Raw genomic sequence first — 21,286 nt, 5'->3', positions numbered from 1 at the left:
GTGTTCCTGTTTGCTTATCTCCTGACGACCCGGCTTTCCTTTGACACCGCTGACCTCTGCCTGCATCTGACCTCGGCCTGTTTGACCTCTCTTTTGCCTGCTCCTTCTGTGCCTCTGCTGCCCGCCTGTTGCTGTACCCTGCCTGCACCTGGACCTGCCTGCTCCGCTCCTGCTCTGTACCCAGTTTGCCTGTGTCCTACCTACACACCTGCTGCCGGAAGCTTCCTGCAAGTTCCTGCTCCTGGAGCCATATCACAGGCTCTCTTACCACTCCGCACTCTCAGCCACCTGTCTGCTCTATCAGGGGTTGTGAGTCGGACACGTACGGGAGACCACCCTCTGCCCAATCGGACTCATCGGTTCGGTAAGTGCCAGCCTGACAGCTAGTAACTGTGACGTTTGTTTTATTATACTTTTCTACGTTTTCCTTACTCTTAAGCCTTGTACACACGATCCGATTTTTGTCAGGGAATTGTGTGATGACAGACTGTTTGCCTAAAATCCCACCGTTCGTACGCTCCATCAGACAATTGTTGGCCAACTTTCCGCCAACTAATGTTAGCTGGCAGGCTAGTAAATTTTCGGCGGACAATGGTCTGTTGTCAGATTTTCCTATCATGTGTACACAAGTCTATCACACAAAAGTCCAAAGTACAAACACGCATGCTCGGAATCAATGCTCACCAAACATGGCATTAGCAGAAGGTGCCCAAAGGGTGGCGCCCAAGAGCTGAAATTCCACGTTGTATGTTGGTACATTCATGTTTGTTGGCCAACAATTGTGTACCGTTTTGTATGCAAGACAAGTTAACGGCACACGCCCTTCGGATAATAGTCTGACGCTTTGTCTGCGGAAAATCCGATCATGTGTACGAGGCTTTAGTTAGGCCTTGCTAGTTAATTCCTTTAAAAAAAGGCATTGACCTCTGGTGCTCTTTGATCTCCCTCATGTTGTTCAGTTAAATCTCCAGTTCTTAAACTGATCATAGATGGTTCTAGACGCAGCCAGTTCAGGGATTGGCCCAGATTTGAACCATGTAAGGTTGATTGTACCCAAGTTGATTGGTCAAACAACTTGGGTACAACTAGCCTGTCAGCTTTTTCATGCGATAATCACTGTGTGTTCTCCTGGCAGGGACCAGCAGAACCACCAGCAGAACACAATGGCTCCGTGGGAGCGATTCCCTCATCAACACTGACTCTATGGATTGGGGAATCAAGCAATTTTCTTTCCTGCAACCAGTGCAAAAAGTGCTCCTTGCTGCAAAGGCTAGTTAAAGGTTGAGGTGGTTGCCATTTGTTTGTACAGTTGGTGAGATGGTGCTGCGGCACCCTGGATACCATCAGCCGCCATTGTGCCCTTGCTGTGTTTCCCATGCGTGACATCCCTGTACCTTTTTAAGGAGGGGTGGGCTTCCTCCAGGAAAACCTGACCTTAATCTATCCATTGTTATGTTCTCCAACTTGGGAGACTCTTAAAATTATAGAGTTAGGACTGGTTGGTTACTAAGTAACCAAATACAAAAACGGGGAAAGGGGGTTAAACAAGAACCCCGGGACTTTGAAGGTGCTGGTATATGGTAAGTAGATAATGACACAATGTATGTCATAAAAAACACAGATCTTTATTACAATAGCACAAATACAAAATTGATCACATATAAAAGATAAAATTAATTATCCACATCAATGTTTTCAGATGAAACAACAACAGAATTGTATATCATTTATCACTTTAGAGTATACCACTTGTCATGTTTCGCTCCAAACAAGATTCCTTAGGAGTTACAGGTACACCTAGTGGATAAACTAAAAATAAGTACAAAGCAAATGTATATCGTACATACATAGTGTACTCAAATGGCAATTTTGAATAATAGCCAAAATATTGTAACTAAACAGCAATTGTAGACACTCTGCTAATTATCATGTATAGTAGTAAGTTTAATGAATTTTTAAAGTGTAGGTCCACTGAGGGGACCACAGGCGAGCTATTAAGGGTGACCTATATACACTATGTATGTACGATATACATTTGATTTGTACTTTTTTTTTAGTTTATCCACTAGGTTTACCTGTAACTCCTGAGGAAGCTTGTTTGGAGCGAAACAACATGTCGAGTGGTATACTCTAAAGTGATAAATGATATACAATTCTGTTGTTGTTTCATCTGAAAACATTGATGTGGATAATTCATTTTATCTTTTATATGTGATCAATTTTGTATTTGTGCTATTGTAATAAAAATCTGTGTTTTTTTTTATGACATACATTATCTACTTACCATATACCAGCACCTTCAAAGTCCCGGGGTTCTTGTTTAACCCCCTTTCCCCTGTTTTTGTATCCAATTTGCAATGGTGTGAACCCAGCCTAAAGGTTGCCTACCCCTGCCCTATATCTTTCGCCCATTACAAGATATAAAATAGGGAATTCATAGTGTTACTCCCAAGTAGTGATTTGTAGTTTAAAGACAAAATGTACCTTTTGTCTAGTGGGTCAATACAACAGACAATTTCAAAGGGAGCGAATGTCAAAGGTGAGTCTGTGTTAGTCAATGTCAAGTTTATTAAGTGCATATTAAAACAAGATTTCAAACAATTTCAACAGAAGGGATAGATAAACTCCAACCTCTGAAATCAAATTGGATTTTGGTAAAAAAAAATAAAAATGTTCTTGCTGAAGAGGAAGCTGTCCCTGAAGATCTGCAGTGCAAAGATCTCCCTGCTTCATCCATTCTGTGGATATGTGGTTCCTTTACCTCTTGTGCTGCTTCTTGCACTGGTCATCAGATCCCCAGTCATGTAGGGGGAGGCAGCTTACATGAGAAAGCAAAGTTCTGCTTTTGCAAAGATGTCCGCCACCCCAAAGAGAAAAAGCATGGAGCGAGGCATGGTCCAAGGGAAAGGTCAACTGCAAGGAGCCTACCAAAGAAACTACTGACTAGTCCTTGACCCTCTCCTAAACTTTTTTAGGCATCGCTTTGACAGCTTATAACCACAAAAAAAAAGGTTCATGACTCTGGGAGAAGCTTGTGTCCATATTCTGAGCCTATATTAAGCACAAAGGCTTCTCTTCGTGAGACTGAACAGAGCTAAAACTCTGACACCGACTTCAATGCAATATTTCATCTTTATGTACAAAATAATCTGCCTGAGAAAGGCTTCATTTCTTGATACAGGTCCACGTGGTCAAGCAGTGATACATTTTCTTTCAGGCAGTGTATCTAAAAATGTAAATCAAACACAAGAAAGTACGTTTTTTCATTAAAAAATTTATAAGCAATTTTTGTTTTGTCTGTATTGTCTTGTAAAGTCCATCTCTGGTTTTGTGCAAAACTTCCCCATTCGTTCCTCACACGGGGCACCACCCTACCCCCCCCCCCCCCCCCCCAAAAAAAAATACTTTCCAGCGTTATTCAAGGTTACTTGAAGATTGGAAATTTGGACTTTTACAAATGTCAAATTCTGATTGGCTGTCTTTAAAGCAGAGTTACAGCCTGTATTAAATCAAAATTATAAGTCAACATCTACAAATACTGTAGCTGCGGACTCTTAATATAAGGACACTTACCTGTCTAAGGAGCCCACTATGTCGGCACCCGAAGCTGACCCATCCATCGGCTTCGGGTGCAGGCTCCACCATCCTTACTAAGGGATCCAGGAAGCGAAGCCTTGCGGCTTCACAGCCGGTTTCATACTGCGCATGCGCGAGTCACGCTGAGCTTTCTGAATGGTCCTGCTGTCTTCTGGGACCTGTGTGCATCTCTCAGAAGGCAGTGGGGGGAATGAGAAGGGTCTGTAAATGATGTAGGTCGCCGCAGCGCCCTAACGTGGGAGTGAGTACCTGTTTTTGACAGGTATCCTTCCCCCCTCCGGTGCCAAATGTAGCACCGGGGGGGGGGAGGGGGGAAGCAGAGCTTCCACTTTTGGGTGGAACTCCGCTTTAAGGAGTAATGATACAGAATATGACCACCACCCTTCATTCAGAGGAGATAAGAAGTGTCTCAGCTGCTGCAAACCTCACCCGGGCTGTATGGATAAAGCAGATAAAAGCAACCTCACCTCACTCCATCAAAGCCACTCACCCAAAGCGTGTTGCCCTGTTGTCGGTCCGGCACATCACATGGGGGGACAGGGCTTTGCTGTCACGTAATTGCATAGAAAACCAGGTGAAAAAAAACTTTAATGTAATTTGGTTTTATTGAATGAAATGATATGCTACAGGGGGTTTTGTTTGGGGGTGGTTGGGGGGCTTTCCTGGCCTCAAAAAATACCTCCTAATAATAAAATGGTCTAATAGGTAATTTATTTACCATATCAATGGACTTTGCATCTTCAATGTGAAAAAATGATGGTTTCTGGTCCAAAATGAACTCTACAAAAAAACAGAAAATAATGTTTGAACACAAATGCACTAAAAAATAGTACCTTCTCTCTTCACCTTTAGCATCTACTGTATGTTACAAAGAGCTAAATACCCAATTTGATATAAATATACATTGTATGTGTAAATTGTTTAACAAGACAAAGGATATAGTTCTGTACAGCCGGGCTTGCAATTCATACTCCCCTGCTGAACATCACAGCCAGGTGACCTCCACTAGAGTTACACAATATAGCTTGATCTCTGACCCCAGCTTGTTGACTGGACATTAAAGAAACCTCATTGCCAACATGATCTGGTCATTGCTTTTCCCACACCTCCTGTGAGCGCAATTCCAGAATAAAGCTGACTACATCATGCTAAGCACCAGAGCCTCACTGGCTTACTTTACTTCTGATGCCGCGTACACACGGTTGGAAATTCTAGCCGGAAAAGCCTTGGATGTTTTTTCTGATGGAATTCCGCTCAAGCTTGTGTTGCCTACACACGGTCACACCAAATTCCGACCGCCAAGAACGCCGTGACGTACAACACAACGACGAGCTGCGAAAATTAAGTTCAATGCTTCCGAGCATGCGTCAAATTGTTTCAGAGCATGTGTTGGAATTTTGCACGGAATTGCCACAGACTAACGGAATTTCCGCCTGAAAACTTCAGAACATGCTCTCAATCTTTTCCTGGCCGAAATTCCGCCAGCAAAAGTCTGATGGAGCCTACACAAGGTCACGTTTTCTGACCAAAAGCTCACATCGGTCTTTTGCTGGCGGAATTTCCGATTGTGTGTACGCGGCATTACAGTCTGAATAATGTGGTAGAGGACCTTTTCATGGTGTTTTCTGTAGGTACAGCAGCCCATTCAAGGAAACCAATAAAATGTGAAGCTAGCCTTAAAGTGGATGTATTCATGAAATCTCACCTGGGCACATATACAGTGCATCCGGAAAGTATTCACAGCGCTTCACTTTTTCCACATTTTGTTATCTTACAGCCTTATTCCAAAATGGATTAAATTCATTATTTTCCTCAAAATTCTACAAACAATACCCCATAATGACAAAATGAAAAGTTTGTTTGAAATATTTGCAAATTTATTAAAAATAAAAAAAGGAAAAAATCTCATGTACATAAGTATTCACAGCCTTTGCTCAATACTTTGTTGAAGCACACTTGGCACCAATTACAGCCTCAAATCTTTTTGAGTATGATGCTACAAGCTTGGCACACCTATTTTTGGGCAGTTTCTCCCATTCTTGTTTGCAAGACCTCTCAAGCTTCATCAGGTTGGATGGGCAGCATCGGTGCATTGCCATTTTCAGATCTCCCCAGAGATGTTCAATCGGGTTTATGTCTTGGCTCTGGCTGGGCCATTCGAGGATATTCACAGAGTTGTCCCTTAGCGTACCTCCTTTGTTATCTTGGCTGTGTGTTTAGGGTCGTTGTCCTGTTGGAAGATGAACCTTCGCCCCAGTCTGAGGTCCAGAGTGCTTTGGAGCAGGTTTTCCTTAAGCATGTCTCTGAACATTGCTGCATTCACCTTTCTCTCGATCCTGACTAGTCTCCCAGTTCATGCCACCACCATGCTTCACTGTAGGGATGGTATTGGCCAGGTGATGAACGGTGCCTGGTTTCCTCCAGACATGATTCTTGCCATTCAGAGAAAAGAGTTGAATGTTTGTTTCATCAGACCAGAGAATTTTGTATCTCATGTCTGAGAGTCCTTCAGGTGCCTTTTGGCAAACACCAGGCGGGCTGTCATGTGCCTTTTACTAAGGAGTGGTTTCTGTCTGGCCACTCTACCATACAGGCCTGATTGGTGGAGTGCTGCCGAGATGGTTGTTCTTCTTCCTGCTCTAGGAAGAATCCTGGTGGTTCCAAACTTCTTCCATTTACGGATGATGGAGGCCACTGTGCTCATTGGGACCTTCAATGCTGCAGACATTTTTCTGTTCCCTTCCCCAGATCTGTGCCTCAATACAATCCTGTCTCAGAGGTCTACAGACAATTCCTTGGACTTTATGGCTTGGTTTGTGCTCTGACATGCACTGTTAACTGTGGGACCTTATATAGACAGGTGTGTGCCTTTCCAAATCATGTCCGATCAACTGAATTTACCACAGGTCATGTCCAATCAAGTTGTAGAAACATATCAAGGATGATCAGTGGAAACAAGATGCCCCTGAGCTCAGTTTTGAGTGTCATGGCAAAGGCTGTGAATACTTACGTACATGTGATTTGTTTTATTTTTAATACATTTTCAAAGATTTCAAACAAACTTCTTTCACGTTGTCATTATGGGGTATTGTTTGTAGAATTTTGAGGAAAATAATGAATTTAATCCATTTTGGAATAAGGCTGTAACATAACAAAATGTGGAAAAAGTGAAGCGCTGTGAATACTTTCCAGATGCACATATATCTTTAGTGTTTACTTATCTCTCTCCAAAGCATGTGTCTTTCTCCTGCTCCTTTCTTTTGTCAGCATGATAACTTCTGACAAGCTTTCAGACACAGGAGATGAAAGCAGCTTGAAATTTGTGGGAGGGAGCTTAGAGACAGATAAGCAGAGAGCTTATCTATTCACAGCTCTGCAAGTTTCTTTGTTCCTCTGCCTATGTGGAGAGGGGGGTGTGTGCCTTTCCTCCAATCAGCTCTCACACAGTGTAAGCCCAGACTCCCCTCCCACCTCCCACTGATGAAACAGGACTGCACTTTCTAAAGAGTGTAAAAAGCTGAAGACAGCAGATATGGATGTAAATCCTATGTAGGGAGATTTCTTTAATCACTGTATATCATACGATGCTGTTCACTTCACTGGGTATAGGAGAGGGTTCACATCCACTTTAAAGTACAAGTAAAGGGGAAATCTTCTTTTTTTTTTTTTTACATTTTGGATAGAGTGGAGATGGATTAGAACACCTGTCAGGTTTTTATTGCTGTCCCCATTAGGGAGATTCACCCTTTTGTCCTGTTTACCATTATCATTGAAACTGAAAGTAAAAGAAATTACCGAATTTTGGGTTGTCCCCAGAAAAGTAAGAGGGGAAATCTTTCAATAGGGATAATAGTTCTGGTGACCTGGGGATTTCCTTAATTTTTCAGGGATTTAATATCACTTCCTGTTTTGGCTATGGGACAGGAAGTGAAGGGAATTCTCCCCAATGGGACATGTATAGCAAAAAACAAACAAACAGGGGTTATACCCCTTCCTTACTCTATCCAAAATGAAAAAAATAAGGTTTTGCCTATAGTTCTACTTTAACTGCTTCAGCCCCGGAAGATTTGGCTGCTGAATGACGGGGCCATTTTTTGCGATTCGGCACTGCGTCGCTTTAACTGAAAATTGTGCGGTCTTGCGACATTGTACCCAAACAAAATTGACATCCTTTTTTTCCCACAAATGGAGCTTTGTTTTGGTGGTATATCATCTCTGCAGTTTTTATTTTTTGCGCTATAGACAAAAAAAGAGCGACAATTTTGAAGAAAACACAATATTTAGTACTTTTTGCTATAATAAATATCCCCATTTTTAAAAAAAATGCAAATTTTTTCTCAGTTTAGGCCGATGTGTATTCTTCTACATATTTTTGGTAATAAAAATCACAATAAGCGTATATAGATTGGTTTGCGCAAAAGTTATAGCGTTTACACAATAGGGGATAGATTTATAGCATTTTTATTATTATTATTTTTTACTAGTAATGGCGGCGATCTGCGTTTTTTTTTTTTTTATCGTGACTGCGACATTATGGTGGACAATTTTGACACATTTTTGGGACCATTGGCATTTATGCAGCGATCAGTGCTATAAAAATGCATTGATTACTGTAAAAACGTCACTGCCGTGAAGGGATTAACATGAGGGGGCAATCAAGGGGTTAACTCTGTTCCCTAGTGTGTGTTCTAACTGAAGAGGGGGATGGGACTTGCTAGGGGAAGAGATAGATTGGTGTTCATACTTTGTATGAACACACGATCAGTCTCTTCTCCCCTCAGAGAACCGGGATCTCTGTGTTTACACACAGAGATCCCGGATCTCGCCGTGTCACAAGCAATCGCGGGAGCCCAGCGGTCATAGTGACCGCTGGGCTCCTGCGATCTCTTGTGATACAGCGAGAACCGGGATGTGTGTATGTAAAAACGCACACCCCTAGTGGCCAAAAAAGGCAGCCATGTTGCCGCAGTGCAACTGATGGGTTTTACTTCCTCTTTGTTTCCCTGCAAAGGTAAAGCATAATGGGCTACTATGCATCGCATAGTAGCCCATTATGTGTCACTTACCTGACACAGGAGCCAGCGATGTCACTGCTGTCCCCTCTTCCATGAAGCGTCATCTTCCTTCTGGGTATCGCGGCTCCGGCGCTATGATTGGCCGGAGCAGCAATGACGCACGTGAGCCGCTGCTAACGGCATGATCACCACTGTCTATGGCGCATGCGCCGTAGACATCGATGACTGTCTTTTGCAAATATCTCCTAAACCGTGTAGGTTTAGGAGATATTTATTGCACCTACAGGTAAGCCTTAATCTAGGCTTACCTGTAGGTAAAAGTGGTCTGTAAGGATTTACAACCACTTTAAGGTAGAGTGAAAGCATCATAGTAAACTTTAAAGTTTAGGTTAAAGCGTACTGCAAAGCAAAGTAAAACAAAGCAAATATAAGCATTTATATCCATTTTTAGAGACCATGTAAGTACAGGAAAGATTTAACAAAACACTTTAGTTATTTCGGTTTAATCTTTCAATTTGTAGTCAGGATTAATTTCATGTCTTTTTTTAATTTACCGATTTTTATTTATTTTTTTCGATTCGAAGAGTTGGAATCGATAAATTTTGAATCGGTCAAATTGAAAACTTTTTATTTTTTTCTAATTCAAAGGGGCAAAGTGAGCAAACAAAAGAAAAATTATTCAAATGATTACAATGACTCATTAACTGCTTAAGGACCGCCTCACGCCGATATACGTCGGCAGAATGGCACGGCTGGGCACAATCACGTACCTGTACGTGATTCTTTAAGTGCCCAGCCGTGGGCCAGGAGCGCGCCGCAGGCTTAGATGCAACATTCTTTATTTTGTTCACTAACAAATACAAAACTAATATTATTTAAGGTTTTTCAAATTTTCAGGTTTTCAGGTTTCCAAATTTCCGAACATTTGGAAAAATTTGTTAAACTGTTTTTTTTTTTCATATATTAGATATATTCTGGGAACGTCTGGTGCAGACGTCACATCTAATGTTCAGCGGGGAACAGCAGGAAGGTTAGCAAGACCTGGACTGGAACAAAGCAAATAGACCGCTCACGTGCGGTGTAACATGGGAACACTATAGCAGAAAGTGAGCAGGGACCAGAGAGAGAAGACTGAGGGGCAGGGGAGTAGCAGAGCTGGGGGGCTGGAGCAGGAGAAACTAGCAGATGTCACACATGGGAACAATATAGTGGGAAGTAAGTGGGGACCGGGAGGGACCGAGAAAGGAGGATCAGAAAACCAAAAGATCAGCAAAGCTGGGGGTTACTATTAAGCATGGGATCAGCAAAGCTGGGGGTTACTACTGAGCACGGGATCAGCAAAGCTGCGGGTTACTACTGAGCATGGGATCAGCAAAGCTGGGGGTTACTACTGAGCATGGAATCAGCAAAGCTGGGGGTTACTACTGAGCACGGGATCAGCAAAGCTGGGGGTTACTACTGAGCACGGGATCAGCAAAGCTGAGGGTACTACTAAGTGGGGCATTAGCAGAGCTGGGGGTGCTGCTGTGCAGGGGATCTGCTGAACAAGGGTACTAATATTCTAGGGATCTGCTTATCAGGCGTACTAATGAGCTGCGGATCTGTTAAGTGCCAGTACTACTAAGTGAGTTCTACTGTATCCCTTTAAAATAAATAGAAAATCAGCACACACACACAGGGCATTTGCCAAGCTTCATCCTAGATTGTAAGCTCTAATGAGCAGGGCCCTCTGATTCCTCCTGTTTTGTATGGTAACTGTACTGACTGCCCTCATGTTGTAAAGTGCAGTGCAAACTGTTGGCGCTATATAAATCATGTAGAATAATAATAATTAAAGCTCCAAAAAAGCATCAAAAACACATGAAAAAAGACACATCTTGAAGCGGTAGCACATGGAAATGCAATAGATTTACTAAATATAAAGGGCTAAATACCATTTCTCGCCATCAGTTATAGCAGTCTTGTGACTTCTATCAGTGTCTGGTTACAGCTTGTAGGAGCAGTTTTCATTCTCCTCTGACTGTCCTACGAGGCTGCAGGACCCATGACCCTCTGGACAGTGCTGATTGGCTCTGTGCTGATCACATGCATCCCCCCCAAAAAAAAACTTTCTAGCAATACACACCAAACTGGGTATGTGCAACATGTCCCCTAGCTTCTGCCTTATCAGGAGACAGAGTGGGGACTGTGGAAGAAGGGGAGGATCAGAGAAGACAGGATCAAACAGGCTTTTTATACAATGCAAAGGATTAACCCCTTAGGTTCCACAGTGAGTATAACATGAATGGTTTACTGCATATACAGACTGATTTTACTGTTGTGTGTTTAGTAACACTTTAAAGTTGAAGCAAAAGTAAATGAGCCCTAAGTTCCTATCTAAGAAATCTTATTCCAAAGTCCTTGGTATATAATATACAGTACTATTCTCACCTCAGTTCTAGTGTTGAAGCAGTGGGGCGCTTGAGACCCTGAAATTGCCTTTTCATGTTCCTTAGATTATCAGTGCTCAGGTGCAGCGTGGTCAGATGTAGGTTCGTTGTAATGACAGATTTCAGATCCTCATAGCAGTGTGAGGTCAGGCCACATTGCTCCAACCTGCAAAGAGGATGAAGGCCAGCTGCATTGTAAAGTCATTTTCCTAAGAAATTCAGAACAGTTTCCCTAATATATAATTTGGGTTTTTGTAGCACCTTTTACTCAGTGGCTGATCCCACTGAGTTAACATTTCTATATCTGTTTTATCTGTCTGTGACCCCATTGGGAAGATGTTCCCTCACTTTTGGTTCTGTTGAGAAAGTGGTTGTTAACTGTGACGGGATCACAAAAACTTTTGTCGAGTTACAACCCTTCCCTACTCTACGAAAAACATTTTTTTTGAGGGTGAAACTCCCAATTAAGACACAGACTGCAATAAAAAAAATTGACAAAACTCCATCCGCGCCCTCACCTTTAACACATTGAGGAGGGCGCACAGTCAACCGTGACACCATGAGTATTCAAATAGCAAAAATAGCCAGCACGCAAGAAATTTAGAACCTTGAACCTACCGAGGTCTTAACTGCAATGACGACATAGCTTGAACGTAGACACCACCAATGTTTTGGAGACACTTTCACCTGCCCCCCTGAGAAAAGGGATCATATTGTCTCTGAAACATTGGTTATTTTTATGTTTTCTTTTGTGCTTTAGACAGGATTCTCAACCAGGGTTCCATAGATCCCTAGGGTTCCTCCGAAGGTTGCTAAGGGTTCCTTTAGCAATTTCTGCCTCTCAAATAAGTTCCCACTGACACCATTGATATTTTTACTTATCTATAAGGGGAAATTCTTCCCAATGACCACAAGTGTAAGGAGTATTCTTCCTACTGACCATCACACTAATGTATCATGAGTTGTAGATATTGTCATTTTAAGCAGGGGTTTTCTGTGCTTGGAATGTTATTTCAAGGGTTCCTCTGTGTTGAACAAGTAGAGAAAGGCTGTGCTATAGGATTGTTTAGCATAATTCTCCTTTAAGCAGGCCATAGATTTATAGATTTATTTTGTTCAGCTGGCGGGCTAACCTATTGTTCAATCAACACTAAACAGCTCAGATGGATGGATTTCACACTTCAGCTGTTAGAATACCTGAATTCTTGCATCTGATTGGATGTGTTTGAAGGAAGCTGGGCGGAGTGGTGCCGACAGGGCTGCCCACTGATCAAAGTTTTGGCTGGTTCATTAGGAGTAGCCAGGTTAAAGCTCAACTCTTGAAAAATTGCAGCCCCACTGCAGGGGTTAATTACTCGTTTTGTTTAGGGTAGAGGAGAAACACTTTTACTTACCTGATCTTCTTCTCTCTTGGCATATGGGGCTCCCCTCTGTTCTGGTGGTGGACTGTCCCTCAGTGTCAACACGTTCAACGTAGGGCTATCAGGATCTTAGACCATGGGGACATGGGGAGAAGATGCTTTGCGGACAACTATAGCTGTATGGAGAATAGGGATGAGCTCGGCGTTCGAATTCGAACGCATGTTCATCCCGAACATCAGCCGTTCGTCTGTTCGGCGAATTCATAACTTTGTGGACCATTCGCACCAAATTCATGTGGCGCGAACGGCCCACAATGTACTACGCCATCGCAGTGCATTGCTGGCTCATGATTGGCCAAGCATGCACTGTGACCCCGCATGCTTGGCCAATCACAGCGAGGAGAGCCATAATTGGCCACAGGCATGATGCCTGTGGCCAATTATAGCTCAGGGGGTTTAGTACACGCCCCACACTATATAAGGCCGCCAGCGTGGCGGCCTTGTGTAGTGTGTTCCAGCGTGCAGGGAAAGAGCTAGATAGGCAGGGACAGTGTGTTCTTTTCTCAGCCATCTGCAGGAGTTAGTGGGTGTTGTGTGCCTCCAGCACAGTATACACCTGTATCTACCCTTTATTACTGGTCTTTAATACAGGCATCTGCAGGAGTTAGTGGGTGTTGTGTGCCTCCAGCATAGCACAGTATACACCTGTATCTACCCTTTATTACTGGTGTTCTCTAATACAGGAATCTGCAGGAGTTAAAGTCGGTGTAGTGTGCCTCCAGCACAGTATACACCTGAAGATACCCCTTATTGCTGGTGTTGTCTGTTGCATAGCTTGCATATTAGCCTTTAAAATTAGCACTTTTTATTTTGAACATTCGAGTCCCATAGACTTTAATAGGGTTCTAAAGTTCATATGAATTTTCAGTCCATTCGAATGTTCTGGTGCGTACTGAACCGAACCTAATATAGAAGCAGGTAAGTAAATCTTCTTTTATTATTTCCCTAAACTTAAATGAGCAAATAACCCTTGCAGTGCAGGTGCAGTCCCACTGCAAGGGATATATATATATTTTTTTTTTACTTGCCTGGAGTTGGGCTTTAGGCTCTTGCATGCTATAGACCAGTCTTTCTCAACCTTTTTACCCCAAAGCAATCCTTGAAATAATTTTCACGTCTTGGAGACCTCGGCTAATACTGGTTCATTGGTGGTCAATGAGAAAATGCCCCTTACATTGGCGGTCAGTTAGAAGAATGCCCCCTTTACAATGGTGGTCAGATTGCCATCCTTACAGAAAACGAAAAGATCATCGGGGTCATGCAGTTGGCTCTGCCAAGTGGCATGGACCCTGGAACTATGCAGGAACCATCAGATAGGAGGTCAGCTACAGCTCAAGAAACCCTTGGCAACCTCTGGAAGAACCCTAGTGTTCCATGGAACCATGGTTGAGAATGGCTGCTATAGACGTTATGTAAAATCTTCACACAGAATTTTGTTTATGTACAGTCTTTTTATGCTTTCTGGAAAAATCCCCAGCCTGAAAGTCCTATTCCTGCAGTGTCCTGCAGCTCATTATGGAGTTTGTAGCAGATCCCTTACCATAGTTCACGCAGGGTGCAGCTTGGAGATCTCAGTTCTTCACATAGCAGTTTTATTCCAGAGTCCATCAAATTATTGAATGACAGGTCCAGCTTGATCAGAGAGCAGTTGGCAGCAATAGCAGAGCGAATCTCATAACAACATGAGTAGGTCAGATTACATTTTCTCAATCTGAAGATGGTAAAATTTATAGTATATTTAATATTCACATTTATATGGCACTGCTCTAAGCTACAGCAGCTTACAGGCTGCACCAAAATGATCAGGCAGTAGGTGAGGCTCAGGACTTTCACATTTCAGACTGTCCTTTACCCCTCTGTTGTATGAAGTCTATTGTCTACAAAGCACAATAGTTCAGGCTGAAATTTACAGTGATTAAAGAAGAAGTATAGCCAAAGGTATTTTGTTCAGCACCCTGGTTGTAGGCAGGGTTGCTAACAAATGTATTTTGCTAGGTGGTAACTAGCCTGGTTAAATGTTAGGGGGATCCACTGACTTCTCTAACTCTGGATTTGATGCACCTCTCTCTTCTGTCACTAGATGGCATTGTTGCCAGTGGCATTAGACTGACAAGGGCATAGTGAATTCAGACTAGGAGTGGATGGGTTGTCTCAGACAATTGGCAGAGGTTTCTTTGCCCCCTTGGCCTGCTGAGAGAGCCCATTAATTTGGGAGTTGTCAGGTGATCGGGGTTCTGTGCCACCTGGAGAGTTGTCTGAGTGGAAGTGTGTTATAAGGCTCCAGATTGCTAGGCCAGAACCCAGAGGCCTATCCTGGGAGCACCTGGCTACTAGGTTGTCTGAGGCCTATCCAGGTTTGAGAAAAGCAGCACAGGTGGCCAGGCCAACCAAATTGCAGAGGTTTTGCCGGAAGGGGAACCGAATTGTTGTCAGCGGTGAGGGAGAAACAGTTGCCATAAGGGACGACCGCTCCTGTCGCCAGGGGCAAGTGGGGATCAAGTCCAGAGGTAAATGGGAAGCAGTCGCCACCAAGGGACACCCACTCCTGTTATCAGAGGCCAGTGTATGGAAGTCTGAAGAAGTACCAGAGTAACTTTTTCACCAGCTTGGGACAGTGAAGAAGTGGGAAAGCTTCAGCAGATTGTCAAGCCGGGGACCTAGCAGGTTAGCAGGGGTGAACCTTGAGGATTATACAGAGGGTTAGCTGTGTAGGAGCTCAGGGGATCCAGTGACAACTGGGATCTTTAAGTCTAGTGAGAGAGCTCAGTGAGTGAAGATCTACAGAGGGATGCTGTGAGATGTGAGAGAAGATCTGTAATGGGTTACTGTGAGTTACATGTATAGATCTCTATTGACTGTTGAAAGTTCAGTTGCCATAGGAGACGCCAGTTCTACAAATACAGTTGCTGCATCCAGCTTAAGGGCCCTCCACCTGTATAGCTGTCTGCCTATTATTTTGGCTTTAGTGTGCTGTTATAGTAGTTGAGTAAAATAATTATATGTATAGCTTTGGTAATGTTTATATAATTTGTTATTATACCGCCATCTTTTGGTTATTTTGGTTGTAGCATTATCCTTTTCTGCTTATTATCTGTGTCCCCTTCCATATTATGATTGACTTCCTTTTCCTGTTCCTTCACTTTCTTGGGAGAACAGAGATGGCCATTTCTGTATAGGCCGCATTCAATCTGCTCGCATCCTGGAAAACTTTTCTGTGTTTTGACCTGCAGATACCATCTTTCAATCATCTGACACATTTTGTTATCGGCTATACCTGCTGCTTGCAATAAAACCCACGCTTATGGAAGAAACGGTGTCTAGTGAGTTCAAGCTACCTGATAAAGACTGTCCACTGTGATTATATCTGCTTATACAGGCCAGGCACAGAGGTCTCAGCAAGGGATAAGTCACTATTACAACAGTTGGAGTTAGAGTACGCTGAGTCTTTCAATTGCTATTGCATCTGCCTAAGGGTGTCCTGGCCCTAACCCTCTCTCCACCAGTTCTGTTTAAGAGACAATATATCTCTTTTTCTTGCATTCAAAAAGTGGCTGGCACCCATGTTTCTAACTTGCATTACACCCACCATGCCTAATAACCCACACTCCGAGGAAGGTTGTCAGCTCTCCCAGACTCTGAAGGTCACCATTAGGCCTTTAGAGGGCAGGGACACCTCTACATTTGGATATACTTCTCCTATGGATTAAAAGAGTTCAGTTTGTTCTGCACTTCTGTGACACATTTTTAGTTGACCGTGGCATAAAGCCTGCTGTCAACTGATGTCACAGAGCTGGTCCAGGCTTGGGAAAGACCCTGGCTTTACAGTTGGGATCCACCCAGATGCCTGGACCAGCAGCTGGCTCAGCCTCTCAGCATGCTGCTGAGATCCTGAGCCTGCCCCATCCACACCCCAGCACTCCAGTGAGCATTGGAGGGGCAGACCAGAAAGCCGATAATTTACCACCACAGCTCTTTGCTTAGAGCAGAGGGGGGTAACTGAGCTATCAGCTCTCAGGGTAGGGTTGGTGGGGGACAGCTGCAGCTAGGACCGATTCTGCAGCCATCTTTTTTTTTTTGGTATTCCTGAACTTCTCATTTAGGTCAAAGCAGTGACTCCTTTCCCTTCTTTCTTGACAGCAACGCACCAGGTTTCAATTAGTGACAACATATCTGACTTTTAATTGGATAAAGACTGAATGAAAGCAAGCAGTATCTGCAACTTTCTTTAGATAACCCATAATGCTTTGCGAAACCAGTATCAAGGTGAACAGTGACATAAGGGCAGCACAGTGGTGTGATGGTCAGCACTTCTGCTTGGCAGTACTGGGTTCATCGGTTTTAAGCTCAACCATGACAATACCTGCCTGGATAAAACATCAATTGAAGGGGTAGGTTGGGACTTTAAATTCTTCACAAAATGCGTAGAGCCCCAACCTTATGCTACACCATACAATCATGTTATTTTGAGATTCCACGATATGAATGATATGACATTTTATCCTCCATTATAACCTTTATTAATATAATCATGCCGTCCATGAATTCGTACAATTGTACTATTATATACCAATGTATCTATTACCCATTGATTGGTTGTCTATTATGTCATTATCATGCATAATAAATTGTTAAGGTGCTACTTATTTTTATCATGTTATCACCATTATTCAATGTATATCCTTTTCATTTCCTTAGCGGTGCTTCATTAAACATAATAGGGATGGAGGCAGATGAACCTGCCATGGGCGTCCGCAGAACTTTTTTCAGGGGGGCATCATTTTAGGGTCACTCATGCACCGCCCCTTTTTGACAATGTCATTATCCCATTATCATGGTCAGAGTTTGCATAGTACAAGGATAATGGCCAACAGCCCCTTTTACCAGACCCAGCAAAGCTACAGCAGTGATCCCTCCGGCTGGACGATCGCGCACTCTTGGTTCCCCAGGGGGCGACTCTGGTTAGTAGTTTAGTATGTCTGTACCCTGGTAGTGGCTCAGCCTTTCTCTCCCTGGTGGTGCTGGGCAGCGTGGATCTCTCTGGTGGCTCTGGGCAGTATGTCTCTCTTTCTCTGGTGGCACTGGGCGGTGTGTGTCTCTCTCTCTCTGGTGGCACTGGGCAGTGTCTCTCTGGTGGCACTGGGCAGTGTGTCTTTCTGGTGGCACTGGGCAGTGTGTCTCTCTCTGGTGGCACTGGGCAGTGTGTCTCTCTCTGGTGGTGCTGGGCAGTGTGGCTCTCTCTCTAGTTTCCGCCCAGCACACTCCTCATTCTTTGTCCTGTAGAACTCTCTCCCTCAGCTTTTTTCCAGGCTGCAGTCTCTCAATCTCTCTCTTGATCGAGCTGTAGCCTCCTCCCTGTGGAAAATGGGGCCACCAATCTTTGGATCCACATGTCTCATGATGCTCTCCTCTCCTAGTCTCCTTTGATTGGCCCTCAGTTATGGCCAGTAGGGAAGGAGCAGGCAGAAAGCTGGACGGGGAACCTGGTGAGAGCCGTCGTCTCTTCTCCCTGACAGGAGAAAGTAGGGGTGAGCAGGGGAAACCTATGACAGCCCGCAGCTCGCCTCTCTGGTGGACTGAGCAGGGAAAAGAGCCATAGTCACACTACATTAATGGGGGGGCTTGACAACACCTTGATGGTGTCGCCCCACTGGCGGGTGGCACCCATGTGAGGGCTGCCCACACCCTGATTTAAGATCTGATCCCTGATTCCGGGGGGCACTTGGCCCCCCTTGCCCTACCTGCGGACGCCCATGGAACCTACCCATTCATTGCCTCATTTGAAGTCCCAATCTTTCCCCCTGCCTTCTTTTTTTCAGGACTACCTGCCTGGAGTTTGTATGTTCTCCTTATGTTTGTGTGCATTTCCTGTGAGCACTCTTGGTTTTCTCCAACACTCAATGGAAATGCTGGTAGCTTAATTGGCTCCTGTCCAAATTGGCCCTAGTATGTGTCTGTATGAATGTGTTTTAGGGCCCTTAGACTGTAAGCTCTTTGAGGGCAGGGATTTATTTGAATGTATAATATGCTGTATATGTAAAGTGCATTGTAAAATTGTCGGAGCTATACAAATAGCAATAAAAAAATATTAACAAAGGGGTGTCTTCTACAGTCACATGGCACTCTTAAGCCAGCCATATACATAGTTTTAAACTGGGCTGATCCAGCCAAATTTTGATCCATCTTTTGATAAACATGTGTACAATCATCAGCTTGTCTGGTTTTTCACAATCAGTGCTGCCAACTAAAATGAATCATGTATTGCAAGGCAAGCTATTGATATGCAATTGCCCCTTCATCCAGAGAGTCCCGGAGCAAAATGCCAGAAGAAATAGGCGCAGGGACGGCATGACTGTGCTGGACTGCACAGTTGCCGCTTTAAACGGTTGGGACACTTTAAGAGAGGGAAAGGGGAGGAACGGGGGGCGGTGCCTGGGCTAAGGAAGTGAGATGGTTAGGGGAAGTGAAGTGCAGTCACAGAGCGGAGGAGGAAGCGTTTGGTCACATCGCCCTCACCGCTCTGCTTCTCCCCTAACAAAATGGCGGCGGCGGCAGAACACCTGGACCGGTTTAGAGCGGCATTGCGGGCACAGGGCGTTGAAAGGGTTAGGCAGCAGGTGACGGCCATTACAGCGGAAGGTGAGGTGGCACCGATGGCGGGGGGGTCGGCTACTCCACAGGCGTGGCATTTTCCGGCCACCTGACCGCTTCAGCCCTGACCCTGGCCCCGGGGGTTCACAGAGGGGGGCGCAGCCGGCAGACAGAAGGGCAGAACGGTGCACAGCTGGGGGGTCGCCCCAGGCTGGAGGGAGGAAGGCATCCGGGGGGGCTGACGGGGAGGTCAGGTCTCAGCGGGTGATGGACGCAGCACAGCACATGGCTCAGCACCCCCTGCCAGGCGCAGAGGTTTGGGGCAGACGGTGGAGACGAGGGGGGGCACAGAGGTCAGCCCAGCCCATCAGCAAGAAAACACAGTTCAGCGGGTGGGGGGCCGGTCGGCGGGCAGGCCCCCCAGTCCCCAGCGCTTGGGTGAGACCCCCGGGAGGAGCGCCGGAGGGGGAGCAAGCGATGATGAACGGCCTGCATGCAGTGTTTGGCGGGGTGACAGGAGCATGTCGCCGCGGGGGCAGAGCAATTCGGACGGACCAAGGACGGGCGGCGAGCAGGGGCAGCGTGGCTGCTCCAGGGAGAGCGGAGCGAGCCCGGCAGCAGCTCCGGGGGAGGCAACGCATGACACGGCAGGTGGCGACAGATCTGAGGGCGAGGTGACGGAGTCCAATGGAGGTGACGATCCCGGCCGATCAGCGGAGGTGGGTCCAGTATCGGCGGCTGTCGGGCAGCCTGGTGAGTCTAATGTTTCCTCTACCATTTTTTCATTGTTCCATGCTTAGTTAGGACGCCACAGCTCGACTGGGACTCCGGTGGCGGGGGGTGGCTAGCAATGGGGGGGGTGTCTACACCTCCGGTCTCCACTGACCCAGGGACAGGGGCAAGCTCGCTGGGCCTTGCCACTAGGGCTAAAGGAGTTAGTACAGCGCTTTGAGCCTGCGGTGCCGAGTGGTCCGGCGCAGGCCTGGACACCTATTCCAGTGGTGGTCGTTAGGGACACAGCAGGGTCTGCGGTACCATTGGATACAGTGGCAGCCGCGGGGGTGGTCACCCAGTGGGACGTGCACGGTGACACCAACAGAGGGCCAGAATAAGACGGGGACAGGGTGGCTGATTCCGTTAGGTTGACGGACTCTGCTAAGAGTGAGGTAGTCGTGTGCTTCGAGGGACCGTTGGGAGCGCACTTGGAGGCTGAGGTGAGGAACAAGATTTGGAAGGGCGAATGTGTTGAGATATTCACCCTGCTGCCCTTGGAGCAGTTCAACCTGGATTGGTTGAAGCCGGAGAAGCGTAAGAAGGAGGACGGGAAAAAGAGACGATATCGGCTGATTCTGCGGACCTTCTCCAATTGGCTACCAGCCTTTGCGATCTTGGCAAGCATGATAGGTGAGAAGACGCTGGAACATTGCACGGCCCTGTTTGTGTGCCTCGAGGCCACCAGTGAGGCTCATGGGACCTACGGAGGGACGGCATGGTTCGGGTATGACGTGCAGTTCGACAGAGGATGGTGGTCAGACCGTCACTCCGTTGGGACTGTAGGGACATCAGCCTTTTCAGTTTTGTTTTGTTTGTTTTTCGGGGGGGGGGTCGGCGGTTCCACAGCGTCAGGACAACCGACCAAAAAGCGTTGGGTTTATCTGCTGGGAGTTCGAGGAAGGGACCCGCAAGTTCGATTTAAACACATGTGCGCCGTCTGTGGGGGAACGCACACGTTGTCAACATGTTTTAAGAGGGGGAAGGGTCGTCCCGGGGATTCTACAGGTAAGGGGGACGACACCGGTGTGGGTGGACGGGATGTGTCCTTTCCTCAATAGATACCACGACCGGGCGGCAGATCGCCTGCTGGAAGTGGGTTTTTGCTGACAGTTTTCAAATCCCCTGTAAGTTGACTACAGTTCTACCGGTGGCTAGAAATCTGAGGTCAGCCTTGTCCTACCCGAAGGTGGTAGCTGAGAAGTTTGGCTAGGAGGTTGCGCTGGGACGTATGGCCGGCCCCCTTTTTCAGGAATTGCCGCTGCCAGATCTGGTGGTCTCCCCGTTGGGGGTCGTCCCTAGGAAGGAACCCAAAAAAATTACAGCTCATACATCACCTGTCGTTTCCTAAAGGAGGGTCGGGGACCGATTCGATCTCGCCGGAGGAAGGTGCAGTATCATACATGCCTTTGGATGCTGCCGTCGCTTGGGTTAGGCGCTACAGACAGGGGGCGCCGATGGCCAA

At 45.6% G+C, this 21,286-nt stretch overlaps 1 protein-coding gene across 1 annotated transcript in view; it reads right to left on the bottom strand.

Annotated features, from left to right (window-relative positions):
- Window positions 1-2,550: 2,550 nt before the first annotated feature.
- The window catches only part of LOC143957101 (NACHT, LRR and PYD domains-containing protein 3-like), a 116,386-nt gene continuing 97,650 nt past the window's right edge, over window positions 2,551-21,286 (bottom strand). The window contains exons 10-13 of the mRNA XM_077467245.1: window positions 14,003-14,173; window positions 11,043-11,207; window positions 4,316-4,377; window positions 2,551-3,226 (exon numbers count right to left, since the gene is read on the bottom strand). Of these exons, the coding sequence (XP_077323371.1) occupies window positions 4,338-4,377; window positions 11,043-11,207; window positions 14,003-14,173 (376 nt within the window). The 3' untranslated portion in view covers window positions 2,551-3,226; window positions 4,316-4,337. The remainder of the gene's footprint in view (window positions 3,227-4,315; window positions 4,378-11,042; window positions 11,208-14,002; window positions 14,174-21,286) is intronic.

Source organism: Lithobates pipiens, unplaced genomic scaffold (genome assembly GCF_037356315.1).
Source record: "Lithobates pipiens isolate NorthernLeopardFrog02 unplaced genomic scaffold, aLitPip1_a1.2 Scaffold_51, whole genome shotgun sequence".
Classification (NCBI taxonomy): domain Eukaryota; kingdom Metazoa; phylum Chordata; class Amphibia; order Anura; family Ranidae; genus Lithobates; species Lithobates pipiens.
Note: the sequence above shows the minus strand (reverse complement) of the source record. Positions and strands in the feature narration are given on the sequence as shown.